This window comes from Seriola dumerili, unplaced genomic scaffold, assembly GCF_002260705.1.
Source record: "Seriola dumerili isolate Sdu_G_001 unplaced genomic scaffold, Sdu_1.0 BDQW01000110.1, whole genome shotgun sequence".
Taxonomy (NCBI): domain Eukaryota; kingdom Metazoa; phylum Chordata; class Actinopteri; order Carangiformes; family Carangidae; genus Seriola; species Seriola dumerili.
In genome coordinates this window covers 4902511-4921558 of record NW_019174365.1, presented here as the reverse complement: position 1 = coordinate 4921558, position 19048 = coordinate 4902511, and the positions used below count along the sequence as shown (strand labels likewise).

Below are 19048 nucleotides of genomic sequence, written 5' to 3'. Positions count from 1 at the left end.
ACAGTTACGTTTTGTGTACTTGTACTTTTATTTTGAAGGTTTTAGCCGGATTTAGGGACCTTATATTTTGTATCCTGCTTGGCACAGCGACACCAATGGACTGTGTATTTTAAGTGAGAGTTGATTAGTGTATAAAATGTCTCGGATGCAGCTGCTGAAGCAGTTCATCGGTGAGCGGCTGAGTGCGGCAGCAGAGGAGATCTTCACAGCGGTGCAGAAGACGATAATAGAGTGCGAAGAGGAAGCTGCTCGCTCCAAAGGAGACGACGACCAACATGGACTTAAACAAGAAGTGCCGTTACATAGCGAAGGTTTGTTTGTTTGTGTTGGCGGCGGCTTGGGGCTTTAGAATACAAATTTAGAATAAAAATATTAGGGGGTGTTGAATTGGAAGGAAGTGGAACCCGCTCCCTCCCTGTGCTTGAGGCTGGATTCGCCGTTACTAGCATAACACACCTTGAACCTCTAGACCAAACTGTCAGAGGTAGGCATTGTGGGTAATGTAGGCGCCATGTTTTAGACAAGACAGAAGCAAGTAAAGGATAAAAAAACGGTAAAGTTCTGCGGTATAAATGTGTTTCTCGAAACCATATGTGTGACGCAATGCAAGGGCAGATATAGCTGACAAAGAGGCCCCACAAACCATAACTTATTTATTAATCAAACATGATTATTGAGACTTAATTATTAGGCTGCATATCCTTATAATTTGCAGATTATGGTTGCACTCATGCACATACCATTCTTCAGTTTCTTTTAGCAGATCTCAAAAACACTAATTTCTTACCTTAAAAGTTTTATCCAGAGCCACACAGTAATGATGTACTGCTCAAAGATATTGAAGCCCTATGATCATTGATGCCAGTAAGAAGTGCCCTTTCTGCTCTGGGGCTCCTGACAGCAGCTCATCTGGGTGTGCTTCCAGTGAGTATGACCTGTCCATGCTGCTACCAACGACTGACTAGCCAAATATTCTCTCATCTTAAATGAAGGTAAACTGTTATCTAGGTAAAAAACAAAAAAAACAAAACAAAAAAAAACTGGGCAAACTGAGTTCAAGCAAATTTCTCACCTTTTCCTCTTAACAGACCCACCGCAGGTCTTTGTCTGTGCACATGAGCAGAAACACTCCAGGGAGGAGTGGAATCCTGAGAGCTGCCACAACAGCCCTACTGTTGGCTACAAGGACTGTGGCCTGCTGGTCCTGAAGCCTCCAGAAATCAAACAGGAAGAGCAAGAGCCATGGATCAGTCCAGGGAGACAACAGCTATCGGATATGGAGGACTCCGAAGCTAGCAGTTTGAAACTGACTTCCACCTGTATGAAGAGTTGCATTTACTCAGATGTGAGTGAGTTGCAAACTCATTATACAGGGAATGAAGACAGAAAGCCTGTACCTAGCTCCTCAGCAGACCACAGAAAGGTTGAGGGAAACTCTTTGTCAAGTGGTGAATGTTGGACTTTTCTGCCAGGTTGTGCTGTAACTCTAAATAACACTGGGCCTGAGTTGAGTTTAGAAACACTGACAGGCTACAGTATCAGTAAAGACATGAAAGTCCACATGCAGAACCACACAGGGGAAATCCAGCTGACTGAAAGTTCTGAACCACATAGCCCAACTCCACCAAATAAAGAGACAAAGAGAAGAAACAAATCCTATTGCTGTCGTTTCTGTGGCAAAGGATTCAGCCACAGTGCACATCTAGCTACACACACTCAAATCCACACAGGGGAGAAACTATTCAGCTGTGAAGTGTGTGGTAAAGAGTTTCGACATGGCAACAGCGTGACTGTGCACATGAGGATTCACACGGAGGAGAAGCCGTACCATTGCAGGATTTGTGGAAAAGAGTTCCGTCATGTGGGAAACTTGAATGTACATATGAGAATCCATACAGGCGAGAAACCATACAGCTGCAAAGTGTGTGGAAAAAAGTTCAGTCGAAATAATTTAATGACAAAACACATGGCTGTACATACAGGTGACATGAGTTCAAGCACGAGGAGTGTGTTAAGAGGTTCTGTCAGCCTGACTTTATAAGATTTTAGGACTGCTGTCATAAGATATCCAAGTTTTTTGGGTAAAAAAATGAAGCTGCCATTATAGAATGGTTGCAGATTTAAGAGAAAAAGCACATGAAGTGTTACAGTTAAAAGTAATGATTCATTTTAGATAGATAGATAGATAGATAGATACTTTATTTATCCCCTAGGGGAAATTCATTTTAATACCTTTTTGTAAGTTATTGTAAATAAATTATGGGTTAGCGTAAAATGATATTTCCATATGTACAATCCTGACATTTAATACATTTCAAGTGGTAAATGTATTTCAGTGTGTAGTGTCTCTTCACGTCATCTGACTGGTGATGCAGAGTTTTAAATAGCTTAAAAGTCATCCTAAGTGCCTGGTTCCTGTAGCTGATTAGACCTTGTTAATAAACTCTTAAACTCCAACTTTAATTTTGATTCTGAATGTAGTTTATATTGTGTAAACTGGCATTGTTGAAGCTGCCATATTTTCTCTCACAAATGAGTAGCTGAGGCAAACACGCATTTTTGACCTGTGCTTCACATTTTAAACAGCTGACTCAAATGAACTGACTTACAGTGAAGAGATGGCTTGAAAGGTTTGAGAGTAACCGTAAAGAGGAAATTACAATGGTGGAATCAAAACCATTAGGAGTAAGTACAGAAAAGAAATAAATTAAGTTTTTGATTTGAGATTAAACAAGCCTATAAAGGAAGAAATTATAGGCATGTGCAAAATGAATGCCTCACTGGTTGATTTCTAACCATGCACTTGATACATATTCTGGAAACGATTTTATTGGTCATTTTAAAACTAAATATGTGCATTCTCAGCATTTCCTTAAGCCCCGTGTATATCAAGCTAGCTCTTCAGTGGTCAGTCATTCTGGAAAGACAGGCAGGGGAACAACAGTGTTCATGTCTCAGCTTTTCTTTCTACTGCCATTCTTAAAATAAAATAGGGGAGAGAAAGCACGAACATAAAGCAAAGCTAACGTATTTTACAAACAGGCGTGTATATACATTGTAAAAAAAAAAGAAAGAAAGAAAGAAAGAAAAAAGCTGCATTGCCGCCGGAAAAATTAAGCCAGTGTAAGGACGTCCCTACAAAAAATTCCTCTTAACCAGCAAATCGAAAGCATTTCCCCCTGCTTTATGTGAGCGCTGTTATCACGGTTCTTTTCATGCAGTTGTACCAGCTTGAATACTACGTGGTTGCCATGGCGACGGGTTGTCAACATCGCCCCTGTCGGAGGACCTGTACTCATCCTGCCCGGCGTCCTGCCTCAAAAAATGTCAGAAATGTCTGCTATGAACAGAAAGTTAAAACAGACTGTCGCTGAAACAATCTCTAAACAAGTGGAGCACTGTGAGTACTCAGTTAAAACTTATCTTGTCTAAGTATCCAATGATAAAACTAAGCTAGTTTGTTGTGTCAGTAGGTGCGTTCTAAATCCATTTGTTTTAATGAACTACAATAAAAATGAAAAATGTCATATAGAGCGTGAAAAGTCAGTCATTGCTCCTATGATCCTAGTCAATAAAACAGAGATTGAGTGCCTTATCCGAGAGTTCACTGTACTCCTGGGGGAGCCTGCTGCTCCGGGGAGAGCAGTCACCGGCCTGGACAGAGCGAAGTTCAGGAGCATCCTGCACAACGTCTTTGGGATGACCGATGACATGATCATGGACGGAGGTATTCTGTCTACTGACAATTATATTTGAGGAAAAATTTGGATTTGAATAAGTGTGTAAAATGAGAAATATTTCATACTTGGAAGGATAAAAAATAAGATTCATGTGACACTTTATTTTACAGGTCCGTTATTTTCTTTTAATTGTTGAGTTTCTTGGAAAGAACTATATAGTTTGTCTCTATTGTTCTAAGTAGCCTAATTAGATATTAGATGAATATTGTTATTTTTATTAGTTATTTTACTCAGTTCTATTAGTTGTGTTGAGTTTGTTATTGACTTCCAGATGCATTTCCATGAAAGAATTTGCTCAAGTTAAACACCAGCAAACATTTATTACTCATTTATTTATTGTTGGAAACTTTATTCTTCATGTATGCTGATTTGATTGTTAGGAGACACACTTCACATATTCAGCTTATCTGCTTTTATCCAAATAAAAGACTCAAGGTTGTGCTAGAAAAAGTGTACCAACTGACCATGCTCTATTTTACCTGTAGTTAGTACCAAATTATGTGGGTCTTTCCAGGAAACGTTTTAGATTGTATGGAACTGAATTGGAATTTACGGATTCATAAGTAACTTGCGGCAGTTTGATAGTATTGTAACTGGGCATGTTCTTAGAATTGTCACTGATTATCTGTCCTACAGTATTCAGGACATTTGACAACGATAATGACGGTTTTGTGGGTATAAAAGAGTGGATTGAAGGACTGTCTGTTTTCCTTCGAGGGACCTTGGATGAAAAAATAAAATGTGAGCTCTCAGTTTAACGTTCAGTGCTTAGCTTTACTCTCCCACACATAAAAATCAGAGTTACAAGTTATTATGCGAGTAATAACTCTTCCATTTTTGCATGGCTCAGACTGCTTTCATGTGTACGACTTGAATGGTGACAATTACATCTCAAGGGAGGAGATGTTTCACATGCTGAAGAACAGCCTCATCAGACAGCCCACAGAAGAGGACCCAGATGAAGGAATCAAAGACCTGGTGGAGATCACACTAAAGAAGATGGTAAGGTTATAGTTGCAGCTCAAACAGCTGTTGAGTTACTTCTACATACGCTCTCTGTGCAACTTCCTCAAATCTGAAAAACTAGCATCATGTGTTACTGTTTCAGAGGGCAATGACATCTTTATAAAATAGAAGTTGACCACAAGCCTATTGCCAATATTGTTTCCATTCACAGGACCATGACCATGATGGCAGGCTGTCTTTTGGTGACTTTGAAAAGGCAGTGAGAGAGGAGAACCTATTACTTGAAGCTTTTGGAACCTGCCTCCCTGACACCACGGTAATCACAAATTATAGGGTTGATGAGAAATGTAATACATTTTTAAACTAGAACTTCTTAATCTTACATTCTGTTTTTCTTCCTTCTCAGAGTATTGAGATATTTGAGCAGCGTGTATTTCAGGAACAACTGGAACCATGAAGAAATCATGTTCATGTGCATTTTCAGCTGTGCCTTCTTTCATTCAAAAGTTCATAACTGTTTACACTGTGATGCAAATGTCTAAATAAAAACAAGTTGCCATGAGAAACTGAGCTGGTGTGATCAAATCCGACGACGTGGTTTCATCTTTTTCTCCACTGGTTTGACGTCAGGAACTGCTTCCACCTGATAAAAAATGATGACAGTGATTTTACTGGCATAAATTATGACATCTAGACTGCAGGCAAAACTTAATTTTGTTCTGAATTGCTACAACCAAATCAGATCGTAGGTTACCTGTTTCATTGCATTCCGGATAAGGCTGACAGTTGTGTTCAATGATTCATCATCCATGTCCAGTTTAGGTGGTTCAGGTAACTTTGGCCCAATCAAAGGCTCATTTTTTCCAGAAACAGTCAGTGAGTGCTCTGCTGCCTCTTCCATTTTGCGTTTCCTGTTCTCTAAGTGTGTGGTCCTCGGGACAAATCTGACTGCAGGAGCCTGATTTGGAGTCAGTCTATGTTCTGTGCCTCTTTCTCTCTCTGAAGAGGTTTGACTAAAGCTTAAACTCTGCACTGGCTGCTGTTTTGTGCAGATTGTGGCATTATGCAATGTCCCCATTTTGTCTTCTGTTGGTATAGTCCCATATTGATTTTTATATCCATGGTAATAATGTTCCTGGGGAGGTAATGGCAATAAAGGAAAGCTTGAATAATGGCTAATGTTTGAAGTCTCCCCTGTATCATCATTGTTAGGCATTTGATCATGTCTGGATATGATCTTCTCTGCTGTGTTTGATGTTGTGGGCTCTTCATTTGCTGCCTCCTGTTCCTTTTCTCTTGCTTCGAGACAATAAAATTAAAAACTTAGTATCAACCAACTGAACAATTGAAAAACAATTTTGTGTCTTCAGGACTAGGATATAAAAACCAACAAAACATAGGAACATCAGAGGTGTATTGGTACCTTTATTCTGGGCAGCCCTCATTATGTATCTCCTCCGGTCCTGCAGTTTTAGCCTGGTGTCTTCCACAGTCTCATATTCTGGGACGTAGCACACATGCAGCACACCACCATAGAAACTCTTTTCATCAATGTGTCGCTTGGCTGCTCTGTAACAGACATTTTTGAGAAAAATGTTTTTAGCAGGTCTTTTCAACTTTGCCAGTGAAGTGTAATGAAGAGGGTCAGTCAGATCCTGAACCTGGCACTTGTGAGTTTCTGGAACTTGACAAGGTAGACCTCTGTGAAATCCTCAGCAGGATACTCATCCAGGGGCCTGTACTCCTCCACAACTCCGTACAGGGCACACAGCTGGATCAGCTCTGTCATCACTCCAATGGCTGGGACCCCTTGGACCATCAGGTAACGGGACTCTAAATTGATGGTGTACACCTGTCGATAATGCACAAGACAAATATGCACAAACACTTCCGCAACACTTATTAAGGTGCAGTGGGAGCAAATCAACAAACTGTAGTATGCTAATGATAACGGTTGGCAGGATGATAATGATAAGTCTGTAAATACATTGATTATTTGTATTGTCTTTTTATTTTAAGTGACGTTTACCCTAAAGCTTGACTGTCTCATAGCTTGTGTTGTCATTGTGTTTTCCTTGCTGATATTTAGTAGATAGGACCATTTTCTTACCTTAACCGCTTTTGCTTTCCTTCCCTCCCTATACTTTGGCCTAGAAATGCATACTTTTCGCTGTTCATGGTGTTTATAAACCTCTGGGACGCCCCAACAGCCCGAACTGTTGCCGACAGGCGCCGCCATGTTTCTGGAAATAAGTTTCCAGTTGGCACACTTCAAAATAAGAGCACATTCTTTCTCGCTTGCATTTGTTTTGTGGCGTCTCCATGTATACTATCTTATTTTGAAAAGTAGTGTAGCTCAACATCAGCTGCTTTGGTCTAGCTGGACACAGCCAGATCACATCGATTGACTGAACTTTTGCACATTTAACGTTAGCTGACCAACCTGCCTGGTAATTACAGAACTAGCCAGGCAATGTGGAAATTATGTTTAACAATCAGGGCATTCAACCTGTAACTATTGTTTTCAACAACACAAAAAACTGCTTTCTTCACCTCCCCTCGAGGCTGATATCGCATCTTTCCCTGAATGAGGTAAATTAGCTTAAAGCTAGCTATCCAGTTGTCAATATAATCAGTCTGTCATCAGTAGAAATTTGCTGAAATAACCTTCAAGCAAAATGTTAACCTGTTAACAAAAACATTGTATAGTGCGTCTGTTATTCATTTCCTTTCTTTTACACGGATTTAACGTTGTTGTCAGTTTCGGATACCTTCTACTCACAATTATCCCCTTTGTGTGCACATGGGGGGTTAAGTGTTGTCAGCAGTAGCAAATTCATGTGCTCTCTGTTCGGGGTTAATAACAATTCAGCCGATAGTAACGAATAAAAAATATCGTTACTGTCTTCTGAAGGTACCAGTTGTATGGTAGTTCGTATCTTCACTGTTGGTTTCCATTTCGACAACCATTTTTGTAGTTGTTCTCTTGCAGTCTCACTTGGTGGTGACAAAACATTACATTAGAAATGGAGCAGGAGACGGGGTGAATGCTAATGCATTCTTATGAATTACTGCACTGTCTTGTAATCTGTTTTGTTATGGTCATTAGCATCTTTATAAACATATAAAGAACCCTATCTTTCAGATGACAGTTGTGTGATATCATTTGAAGGAATGAAATAGTTCCCATGCTATTTGTACATTATTTTCATTTTCTCCCTTTCTTTTTGGCTGATTGGTCAGAGAAATTATTGGCTCAACCCTCCTCTCCTCCAGTTTGACATCTTTACGCAGAAATCAAACTTGCATTAGCTCTGTCATTGATTGCTTTAATTGAACTACAGAAAAAAAAGTGCCTTGTCTGTTTTTCAGAACCAAGCTTTGGAGTTGTCCTGGGGCCATGGGTCTCCACTGTTCCTCAGTTGGACTCAAAACAGAAGCTCCTCTAGCTTTGACAGCCATAAAGTGGAGCTATGTCGGCAACTTGGAGAAAAGCTGGGACTGAAAGATGGAGAGCAGGTAGGCCTCTACTGTGAGGATTTTTTTCTCTCACATGAATTATTTGTTATCTCTATAAGACACATCCTGAAAATCCTTTGATGGTTTAAAGTAATTGTCAGTTAGTGTTTATGCTTACAGGGTGTTTGTATTGACCTGACTGGTTGTGTGGTTTCCCTCAGGGCTTCCTGAGACCATGCCACCAGGTGTCATCAGTGCATCAAGTGTTTGTGGAGCCTCTGTCATCTGATGACTGGGAGATCCTGGTGGGTGAACATAGTGACTTTGAGTAATGTGGAACCTAATGTCTACATACAATATACATTACATTTAAATACACTCTCTAATTACCGTGAGAAGACCTGTCAGGGACAGGATTGTGACCCAAAATCACTTTTAAGAAGTATTAATTTATCATTGGTTTCCTCTGATTGACACCTCCAGGAGCTTCACAGCGCTGCACTGGAGCAGCAGCTGTTAGATCAGATCAGAGTGGTGTTCCAAGATGCCATATTTCCTGTGTGGGTGGACAGCCACATGGCCATCTACATCCGAATAGGTCAGAGTTAATACAATAATTATGATCTTTTTTTATCAGTCGCAGTCAGTCAGTTAATGCACTATGACTTATCCAAAACTGGGAAATTCATGAGATGAAACATAAGCTTTGATAACTTTATGACCAAAAATTAACTTTTTATCATGTAATAATCCTAAAATATTGCAGGTCTGTGGTTTCAGAGAGGGAAGTTTACTTAAGAAAGCATTGGTCTTGGTCATATCCATAAATAATATTCATGAACACAGTTTGATCTGTCTCTTACTCTGTGCAGCGTCACTTTCGCCATCTGTGCCCTATGGTCGCTTGGAACAGTTCACAGAACTAGTTGTCTCTCCGAAGAGCCGTTCTGGAATTGGTGACCTCAGTGGTTCTCCGGTGAGGAGCAGCGAGAAGCAGCATCTTCACAGAGAGAAAATCCCTGATCTCTCCTCCTCCGTGGGACAGTCGTTAGAAAATACTCCTCATGTCCCTCAAAGCCACCAGTGGGGTGGTATAGCTGACCTGAGGAGCCTCCTACGTTACATGATAAAAGGCACTTATGACCCCATTAAAGAGCTACCACCAGTCCCTGGCATCCCTGCCCTCCTCACTGACTCTACCTACAGAGTGAGCGGTGTGCCTCCTGACTCTCTTTGCACCATAAGCCACGTTGCAACTGGGGTTATTCATTTATTTCCTTGGAGGCAGGGACTAAATGCTGGACTAATTGGAGGCCAGTCTCCAGTGACATATGGCCTACTCTCCAAAGTTCCTTCACCTAAAGAAACAAGGGACAAAGCCAAGCAGGCCATGGACAAACGGAAGAACACAGGAGTTACTAAAGTTGCTGCTTCTGTGGATGGAGGTGAAAAGATGAAAGAAGAGGAGGTCATGGTGGTCAGGGTGGTGTGCCATTGTATTGAGAAGCTAGCAGGCAAACAAAGGAGTCCCAACAAGGGAGAAATCCATAGTGGACGAGTATGGGTAAGTATGCTTTTCAACAGAATAATAGTTGGTCCATTTTGATTTGAGTTCAGTGCTTTGCTGTTATGTAAACTTTCTTACAAAAATTATGATTTTTTTTTTTTCAGATCCCACAGCCCCTGCCCGTCAGGTTGAATATCGTCCCACATTCAACAGTTAGAATAAAGCCAGTGAAATCAACTATCAAAGTGGCCTCCATTATTCGTCTCAAGCCTCTGAAACCACTGGTGAGTGCTGGAGAAGCCATCTGAAGCTACAGTGTGGTGTGCATCATCAAGTATCAACACGTTTCGTTTGTTCAAAGCTGAATAAAATTGAATTCACCCTTTTCCCTTATGTCTGTGTGAACTCTGACATTTTCTCTTCAGACTGAGGAGGACGATGGGGAGATCCAGACAGCTTTCCTTGGTTGGCTGCACACTCAGAGTCATGAACCTTTAGCCTGTCTGACTCCACGGTCTGGCACCGTCCTCCTACATGGAACTGATGGTGATTCATTTCTACACTTTTTTTTTTTTTTTTTTTTTACAAGCTTGTCAGTAATATATTTATAAATCATCTACAGACAAATCTGCAGATGATTATGTGATAAAATTCCCAAAATGTTAGCTATCAAAGAGGCTAAAATCATAATGCACCATTAAAATTACAGTACTTTCAGCTGCAATAAAATGTTTCTGTTCTCTTTTTTCTCATGTAAAGCAAAGTTAGAGTTTGCTTTAACTGTGCTGAAACCAGAACCAGCGAATGATCCTCCAGACCAGCTGTTTCTATTAGCGCACACTATAATCCGGAAGGAAGACATACAGGTATGAACATGCACATATTGTGTTCGGTTCATCAATATGCCAATACAATTTCCACAAAAACAGATCACTTAATGCAGATGACAAAAAATATGTATTTTTAAAAGTCTCAGTGGTGTTGTTCACAGTTGTCACTGTGTGTCACCTTCAGGTAGACAGAGAGTCAGTAACCACGCCAGCTGTGAAAGCTGTAGCTAAAACACCCAACCCAGAGCTTCCCTCCCTCAGCATTCTTGGGTAAGTATGTAGCTATTTCTGAGCCTTTGCATAATTTTAAACAAGGATATATTTCTGCTTTAATTTCTCTCTATATCTCTCACTCCTTCATCTCTCTCCAGTGGGATCAATGATCTCAGCAGGACTGGATTTGAGTTCATCTCCAACAGCCTTCTGGCTAGTCCCCTCTCGAGAGAGCTCTGTAAGACTGGACAGGGGCTCCAAGGAGGAGCTCTACTCATCACTGGTGCTAAGGTGTTTCCTTAAATAACAATAATGAAATCTTTAAATATTGCTGCCTACAACACAAATATTTTTTACATTTTACAGAGTAAATTCAAGTCTACTGTGATTTTTAAGAACCGACATTTACAGTTTCCTAAAGTATGTGACGTTGTTACTTTTTTTCCTCACAGGGGAGTGGAAAGAGCACTCTGTCCCGAGCCCTCTGCAGGAAAGCTAGAGAGGATTTGGATGCACATGTGGAGGTGGTGGACTGCAGAAAGCTACAAGGTCAACAATTACTCCATACCCACACTTAATGATAGCCTGACTGGTTAGAAAACTTGGCTTTATTTATCAGAAACCATCATGAACTAACAAATTTATTTTTAGGCAAAAGGGCAGAAACTGTGAGACAGATGCTGCAGGATATTTTTGAACAGGCAGAGTGGAGGCAGCCTTCAGTTGTTCTTCTCGATGACTTGGATCATGTGACAGGGGCACCATCCTCACCTGAACATGAGCAGGGTCCCGAGGCGCTGCTGCAACAGCACATTGCACAGAGTAAACCATACATTTTTTTATTTGTATGTGTATGTGTTTTTTTTTGTTTTTTTTGTCAGAATATATGATTACAGACAGTATTGGTAATTATTTCTTGCCTTGATGTTAATTCTTCCAGTCTCTTTGTGACTGCAGGTCTGAAGGATGCGGTGGATGAGGTGGTGGTTCACTCCAGCCTGGTGTGTCTGATCATCACCAGCCAGAGTGAGCACTCTCTCCACCCCTCGCTGACTGAAGTGCAGGGGTCCCACTTCATCCAGGGATTTGTAAACATCCAGCCACCAGACCAGGTTATCCCACAAATAAAAACACACAGACACATCAGCAAATGTAAAAAAAGTACAAAATCAGTACAACAGTTTGTGTGTTATTGTTTGCAGGCCCAGAGAGCAGAGATCCTGCGCCGTCTGATCCTCAGAAAGTCTAGTCTGTCTGAAGAGACTCTACAGATTCTCGATCTGGGGGCTGTTGCCAAGGAAACAGAAGGTTACACACCTCAAGACTTGGCACTGCTGTTGGAGCGAGCTGTCCACGCTAGCACTGTACAAAGAGGACACAGTGACCAGGGTAACAAAGACTTTGTTTACACAACACTACAATGATGGAATTCATAAAAGAGCTCCTCATGATTCAAGTCGCTAATTAAGCTAATGCTAGTTTATTGTGCCACTTTCACACAATTTGTCTGTGCTCTGTATCTCTCAGGTGTGTGTCTGTCGTGGAGAGACTTTGCACAGGCTCTTAAGGGGTTCACGCCTCCCTCATTGTGGGGCGTAGACCTCCACACCCCAAGTGGAACTGGGCTGGAGAGGGTGGGAGGGCTGAGAGAGGTGCGGCAGCAGCTAATGGACACCATACTGCTCCCTGCCAAGGTCAGTATCAGTGCAGCCAATAGCAAGACAACCCGATGTGTTTACACTCAGATGGAAGCTCCACTGTGCCACACAGGAGGAGTAGACGTCATGAAGTGAGATAGCCAAAGTGAATGTGATGGCAACCTATTTATCATTTATCACCATAAACTCTATTAATTTTTGTAAAGACAAGCAATTAAGAAGTGATAACAGCAGATGGGATGAATATGAACACATTCATTTTAATGAATATAAACTGATTTATTGACCAGATTTATTTAATTAAGAAGTTGCAGCACACAATGAATTTCATCACTCTTATTTAGCTTACCTTCAATTTCAACACCACTGAATTTATCATGTTTATTTCTATCACTCTGTTTCAATTAGATCAGTAATTGTGTAGAGAGATTCCCTATTTATTTATATGATGGATGATATATGATTAAAGTGGCTTTGTTTTTACCAAATTAACCTGACTTATTAACTTACTACACTTAACTTATTACCTAGTTCCAACACCGTTTCCTTTTCTTATTGACTTAAATTTCCACTTCTCAAAATAATAATTGCAGTTGAGTTCATATCTGATGCTGCCAGCCCTTGTAGCCTTCATCTCTCTATCGTTTTGTTTTAAACCCAACCCTTAAGCCAGTTCCCAAAAAATGTGGCAGGGCACACCAGCGCTATTATGTACAAGTCTTATAAGACCAAAGACTGACATCAGGGTTAAACTGTTTAATTCTGATGTCAGTCTGTTAGTTTAACCCTGATGGAAATTATTTTGGCTTAAAAATATGATTAGGAAACAATAGCCATTGTTTTCCACATTAAATCACAGCAGATGTGAGGAGGTTTTTAATGCAGATCAACAGACTCGATTGTCAAAGTATAAAATTCAACACAACTGATTGTACAATAATTGACAGTGGGTCTTTGGTGTGTTGCAGTATCCCATCCTGTTCTCCAATCTTCCTATCCGCCATCGCTCAGGAATATTGTTGTATGGAGCTCCTGGTACAGGGAAGACCCTGCTGGCCCGGGCTGTGGCCAAAGACAGTTGTATGAACTTCATCAGCATCAAGGTAGGCTCGTCCTTGGCTCATACATTCAAACAGAAGAGTGTGTCTTTCTTTAAGAGAGCAACGTGTATCTTCAGTGACACAGGATATTTCCCTCTCTCCAGGGACCCGAACTTCTGAGTAAGTACATCGGAGCGAGTGAGCAGGGAGTCCGTGATGTCTTCCAGAGGTTAGTGAACATTTACACTCCTCCCAACACCACACTTCCACTCTATTATGACTCATTGCCAGATATAATAAGTAACATCAAATATTTATTGTAATTACAATCCCTGCTAACAACCATTCATATATTTGGAATAATTTATTTTCTGTCCATCTAACTACTCTCCACTCTGTTCCAGGGCACAAGCAGCCAAACCATGCATCCTGTTCTTTGATGAGTTTGACTCTTTGGCCCCAAGGAGGGGCCACGACAGCACAGGTGTCACTGACCGTGTGGTCAACCAGCTACTCACCCAGTTGGACGGGGTAGAGGGACTACAGGGTAGGCCATACACTGCTACATACATTATTGCATGTTCTGCATAATGACAATCCGTTTTAACAGTTAACAGGTTAAATTGGTGTATTTAACTGGTGAATTCAGTGCTACTGTTATGTTTTTAAAAGAATAGTCCAACATTTTGGAAAAAATACATTTAAGTGGAAAACTGAAATGTAAAAATGACTTTTTGTAGTTTTACAGTGGTTGTGTGCTTCACTACTTCTTGTCTGTGAGCAATGACTTCCAAGTCCTTCCATAAAACCACAGCTTGTAATTGTTTGTACAGTCTAAAGAAACAAGATATTGTGTTAATTGGTGTGAACTTTAGATGTGCTCTTAGATGGACTTTCCTACCTTTGGAGAGAGCCAGGCTAGCTGCTTCCCCCTGCTTTCAGTCTTTATACTAAGATAAGCTAACCACAGACAGGTAACCACAGACAGGTATGAGAGTGATATCAATCTTCTCATCTAAGACTTATTTCTCAAAATGTCAAACTACTCCTTAAATTCCAAAAAATGAAAATCCTTCATGTTTGTTTTTGTAGGCGTATATGTGCTTGCAGCCACCAGCCGCCCAGATCTGATTGACCCAGCCCTGTTGAGACCTGGACGACTGGACAAGTCCCTCTACTGCCCTCCTCCGGATCTGGTGTGTTGAATTACAATCAGTCATGAACACTGTTAATGACACAAGACTTTTAAACTCAGTTCATATGCAGGATTATCCAACTATTATTGATCCAACTGCTGACAAATTGTCTCACATCTTCAGGAGTCTCGTGTGGAGATCCTCAAGGCTCTGAGTACTGGTGTCCCCCTTGCTGCTGATGTGGACCTGGAGCAGCTGGCAGCAGCAACAGAGCAGTTCACCGGGGCAGACCTGAAGGCCCTGCTCTACAACGCACAGCTGGAAGCCGTCCACAACAGCTTGGGCACCAGCACACCGCAAGTAAGTCTATTGTATTTTCATAATGCCACCAATGATGAGCTTATTGCGTTGGGTTGCCTTGGGCCACAATAAAACAGGAAGGCAGGGAAATGTTGGCTAGTCCATTTTCAAATTATTTATGGTTCATGTTGAAACTGCCAAGCAGTTTTTTTGTCCCTCAAGGCTAATTAAGCAAGGAGTTTTGTATGCATCTCAGCGTGTATGAGTTGCTCTACTTATGAGTCCATTATCAGTTTACAGCATAATTCAAATTATTCCCATCAATAGCGACAAGGATATGACTGAATAACTTAAACAGTGTGCCAGGACTGCCAGGGGCAGAATGAACTTTTATTTAAGCTGTCTTAAACTGCAGAAACACAGTGAAGTTACTTTGCTTGTTCTTATGTTTTTTTGGGTGCTACAGTGCCTGTGTACTTGTGTATCTAAACTTGGGCCCTTTGTTTCTGTGTGAAAATCAGGAGCTGACCTCTGGCTCAGACAGTGACATGAGCCTGTCCTCCATGATCTTCCCAAACAACAGCAGTGGTTCAGATGATTCAGTGGGGGAGGGAGACCCAGGCATGAGTTTGGACCAGTCCATGGTTCTCTTGGAGCCTGATGATCTCCAAGCAGAAGACGAACGACATCGCAGCAACGTCTGGAGGCTCTACTTTGGAAGCTCCTACGAGTCAGAGTTGGGGAATTCACCGATTTCAGGACTGGTGAGCAATGCTGTCAAGATACCTCAAAAAAAAAAAAAAATTCATTTTCAAGTATAACAGTAGTTCACCCCGTTAACTAGTCAGCAACAGACAAAAAGAATCATTCAAGATATGCTTGAATATGCTTTTTTTTAGATTAAGATGAGAACATCAAAATCACTCTTATGTCTGTGTAAGGAAGGAGCTGGAGACAGGATATGTTTAGATTACATAGCATAAAGACTTGAAACCTTGACCCTGACTTGACCTGATTTTTTACATAAATTTTTGGTCTGTCCATTTTCTCTGTTTCTCTGCATTTCCTGACAAAACTCCCAGTGCATCTCTGGACCCAATTCCATGACCCAGGACTGCACCGGGGCATCAGTTCGCGACCCAGGCGGCTCTCTCCCTCCTGCCTACATGTCCTCCCTCCAGAGCGGATATGAAGAGCTGAGCCCTGATCAGTTGGAGCGCCTACAACAAGACATTAACAACATCAAGAACAACTACAAGAGAGCCAATGTAAGTGACAGCAATGGACAGAAAGATATTAATTCCTGTTGATTTCTGTTGTACTGTTGTTGTTCTGTTGCGTTCTATATGGTTACAGTCAATATGACAGCCTTTAGTACTCTGTTACAATCTATATTACGTTTTTTTTTTACATTTTTTATTCATTTGATCTTTATATTATTTAGTACTAGTTTATACTATTCTATACTACTCTATTCATGGCTAGTGTACAACAAGATGTTGTTAAACTGCTTATTTATGCTGTGTGCATGACTGTTTGTGTGTGTCTGTGAAGGAGGAGGGTGGGCGGGTCCATTCAGCCTCCAGTCAGCAGGGCCTGTTGCTCTGTCAAGCCCATGTGAACTCTGCCCTGGCTGCGACCAGACCGTCTATCAGCAAATCTGACTGGAACAGATACACAACACTGTGAGTACCAGGACACCAGACAGGACCACAATCTCTGCAACAGTCACAGCAATACAAGTCACACTGATGTTGACAGATGAAACCATTGTAACAAAAGCGGATTCATTCATTCAGTCATTTAACAGTTGTCCATTTATTTTGGGGAGAAAAAAAAAATGTGTCTTGAATAAGTTCAGTTGGCCATGAAATTTATCAAACATTTGAAGTCTCACCTACAGGAGGAAATGAAAAACATTTAATAAACTGATGTTTCAAAATTGTTACCAAATAGCAACAAGAGGAATATTAATCAATAAAATAATTCTTCTCACAATATTCAGCATGTTTTCGACTATGAGTCAACTATGTATAGCTGCTGAGTCATCTCATGTGCCAAATGAATGAATAAATGACTTATTAAAGGGATAGTTTGGGTTATTTTACGTGGGGTTGTGTGAATTAGTCATGCATAGTCATTATGTTACCTGCAGTATATTAAGATAAGCGAGCTGCCAGTTACAAGAGGCAGCCGGGAATACCGACACAGAAGCAGAGTGATGTGTTTCTGTGCAGGGGGCCAGCAGAAAAAATGTGTTTCAGACACTTTTAAAAGATGGCCACAGAAACAGTCCAATATCCGTTTAAATGTATACTTCATGTAGAATATTTTCAGCATGTTATCCTCCTGTCAAAACAAAGTGAAGTTTAGCTCTTTCTGATTCACTCAGCTGACCTGCATCTCAGGCGTAATGCAGTGTGTGTTGTAGGTGCACTTGTGCATAGGAATATGGTGGTCCCATGGTTGAGAAAAATACCAAAGGAAAGTGCTGTTTTGACGAGAAGATAACACACTGAAAATATTCTACATGAAGCGTACATTTAAATGGATATTGGATTGTTTCGATTGTTTAAAACATTTTTTTTCTGCTGGCCCCATGCACAGTAGCTCTGTTTGTGTGCCATGTTCCCTGCTGCCTCCCTTAACTGGCAGCGCACTGATCTAAATCTACTGCAGGTAATACACTGACAATGCATGACTACCTCACACAACCCCATGTCAAATAACCCAAACTATCCCTTTAATGCTGGAAAAAACAAGACAACTTCTCTTCTCCTTCCTTGTGTTAGTCAATCAATCAAATCTAGCTTTTGGTATTTTATGGCAATTGTGATGGAAACAGTGTTTTAATAAATCCTTTTCTTTCTTTCTTTTTTTTTTTTAAAGATATGAAGGCTTTGGTGGTTCAGGAGGTGGAAAATCTGTTCATTCTGTCACATTTAAGCCTGGACAACGTGTGACCTTAGCTTGAACAAACACATTAGTCTGACTCATCTAATTCACTAGTTTGATATTTATGAATAAAAGTGGTGATGCATTGATAATTGATTTAACAATCAGTGGAGTTTAACAGTTTCAGAGCTGTAAAAACTATATAAATTAATATGATTCATATAAATATTTGAATTTATTGTTTTCTGTTGATATATGAATGAACCATTTAACTGTTTGAAATGTAATTACTGTACATATGTATAATGTTGGACTATAAAATATATGTTATAATTAAAAATTGATACTTCAGAGTCTCTTATTTTATGAGCTGATGGTGAACTGCTTTATTTCCTGTTTACAACCACTGGATGGAGACACAGTAAATTGTTTTTAACTCTTGACTCCAAGTTTACTCAATAAGTTAAAACTTTTTTAGTTTAGTTAGTTAAAAGATGATTCAGTTGTGGTTTTGAAATAATTTCATACAATGATTTGATTTGCTTAAATAGCACAGAATACCCACACACGTGTTCTTACTTCCTAGCCCTCTTCTCAGGTCACAGTTCAGTGGATCTGTGTTGGGAATTAGACATGGTCACCAAATGTCAGTAAATAATGAGAATGATATAGGTGTAAGTTGACCTTGCCTTAGAGGTGCAACACTACAGGAATTGTCCAGTGTACAGTCTGCAGTCCTTCTCCACAGAATACTGAGATGAGTGAAACACCTGTGTGGGTTTACCATAAGTGTGCAGGTACAGGGACTCCAAAATGACTCAAAATACATATTTGCACTATATTTACTGAGGTCTAGACCCTCTGGTTTATTGTAGAGTTACACATATAATATTTATTATGCTGCTGTTCTGCATGTTAATTTACTCCCTGGATTAATCCATGATAGTTTTACATATACTGTTACTTTAAAGAGAAGGGGTCGGTGTTGTCTTGCCTAGTATAGTGAGGTATAAAAAGGTCATAGTATATTAAGTCATAAAAAAGTAATAGTATAGTAAGGTATAAAAAAGTCATAGTGTGGTGAGGCCTAAAAAGTCATGGTATAGTATGGCATAAAAAGTCTTAGTGTAATAAGGTATAAAAATGTTACGGTATAGTAAGGAATAAAAAAAGTCATACTATAGTGAGGCATAAAAAGGGTCAAAATATACTAAAGTAAAAAAAACCTTATAGTATAGTAAGTGATAAAAAAGAAATGCCATAGTATATTAAGGAATAAAAAAGTCATAGTATAGTGAAGTATA

The 19048-nt window shown here is 40.3% G+C and overlaps 3 protein-coding genes across 6 annotated transcripts; 2 read left to right on the top strand and 1 right to left on the bottom strand.

Moving 5' to 3' along the window:
* Positions 1–90: 90 nt before the first annotated feature.
* Positions 91–5191, top strand: efcab1 (EF-hand calcium binding domain 1). 3 transcript variants are annotated; one of them, XM_022747212.1, is made up of 7 exons: positions 285–311; positions 3222–3400; positions 3569–3727; positions 4377–4481; positions 4591–4742; positions 4918–5022; positions 5113–5191. In XM_022747212.1, exons 2-7 carry the CDS (start codon positions 3325–3327, stop codon positions 5161–5163), a joined length of 648 nt encoding a protein of 215 aa, XP_022602933.1. In that variant the 5' UTR covers positions 285–311; positions 3222–3324; the 3' UTR covers positions 5164–5191. The 3 variants fall into 3 exon arrangements, with proteins under 3 accessions (XP_022602934.1, XP_022602932.1, XP_022602933.1); XM_022747213.1 differs by lacking the exons at positions 3222–3400; positions 3569–3727; positions 5113–5191 and having other exon boundaries at positions 91–311; positions 4918–5095; XM_022747211.1 differs by lacking the exons at positions 3222–3400; positions 3569–3727; positions 4377–4481; ... (1 more) ...; positions 4918–5022; positions 5113–5191 and adding an exon at positions 1089–2468 and having other exon boundaries at positions 91–311.
* On the bottom strand, positions 5169–6946 carry rbm48 (RNA binding motif protein 48). 2 transcript variants are annotated; one of them, XM_022747215.1, is made up of 5 exons: positions 6817–6946; positions 6368–6558; positions 6130–6275; positions 5461–6005; positions 5169–5349 (listed from the first exon to the last, which is right to left on the bottom strand). In XM_022747215.1, exons 1-5 carry the CDS (start codon positions 6943–6945, stop codon positions 5287–5289), a joined length of 1074 nt encoding a protein of 357 aa, XP_022602936.1. In that variant the 5' UTR covers position 6946; the 3' UTR covers positions 5169–5286. The 2 variants fall into 2 exon arrangements, with proteins under 2 accessions (XP_022602936.1, XP_022602937.1); XM_022747216.1 differs by having other exon boundaries at positions 6368–6539; positions 6817–6841.
* A 174-nt stretch (positions 6947–7120) lies between these two features.
* Positions 7121–18052, top strand: pex1 (peroxisomal biogenesis factor 1). The gene is made up of 24 exons (XM_022747260.1): positions 7121–7298; positions 8079–8225; positions 8387–8470; positions 8649–8763; positions 9038–9729; positions 9837–9956; positions 10098–10218; positions 10432–10538; positions 10687–10772; positions 10874–11006; positions 11168–11264; positions 11367–11537; positions 11673–11827; positions 11918–12104; positions 12243–12409; positions 13342–13476; positions 13578–13642; positions 13818–13960; positions 14506–14609; positions 14733–14909; positions 15371–15613; positions 15932–16117; positions 16404–16534; positions 17739–18052. Exons 1-24 carry the CDS (start codon positions 7191–7193, stop codon positions 17821–17823), a joined length of 3759 nt encoding a protein of 1252 aa, XP_022602981.1. The 5' UTR covers positions 7121–7190; the 3' UTR covers positions 17824–18052.
* The last annotated feature ends 996 nt before the right edge of the window (positions 18053–19048 follow it).

Bases quoted from the DNA above. Each gene is read 5' to 3' on its own strand.
- efcab1 (XM_022747211.1), top strand. From the start codon at position 137: ATGTCTCGGATGCAGCTGCTGAAGCAGTTCATCGGTGAGCGGCTGAGT. The intron at 312-1,088 runs GTTTGTTTGTTT...TCCTCTTAACAG, and splicing joins AGTGCCGTTACATAGCGAAG to ACCCACCGCAGGTCTTTGTC.
- rbm48 (XM_022747215.1), bottom strand. From the start codon at position 6,945: ATGGCGGCGCCTGTCGGCAACAGTTCGGGCTGTTGGGGCGTCCCAGAG. The intron at 6,006-6,129 runs GTACCAATACAC...ATTGTCTCGAAG, and splicing joins GAGGGCTGCCCAGAATAAAG to CAAGAGAAAAGGAACAGGAG. The intron at 5,350-5,460 runs GTAACCTACGAT...ATTTTTTATCAG, and splicing joins TCCGGAATGCAATGAAACAG to GTGGAAGCAGTTCCTGACGT.
- pex1 (XM_022747260.1), top strand. From the start codon at position 7,191: ATGTTTAACAATCAGGGCATTCAACCTGTAACTATTGTTTTCAACAAC. The intron at 10,219-10,431 runs GTGATTCATTTC...TCTCATGTAAAG, and splicing joins CCTCCTACATGGAACTGATG to CAAAGTTAGAGTTTGCTTTA. The intron at 13,643-13,817 runs GTTAGTGAACAT...ACTCTGTTCCAG, and splicing joins GTCCGTGATGTCTTCCAGAG to GGCACAAGCAGCCAAACCAT.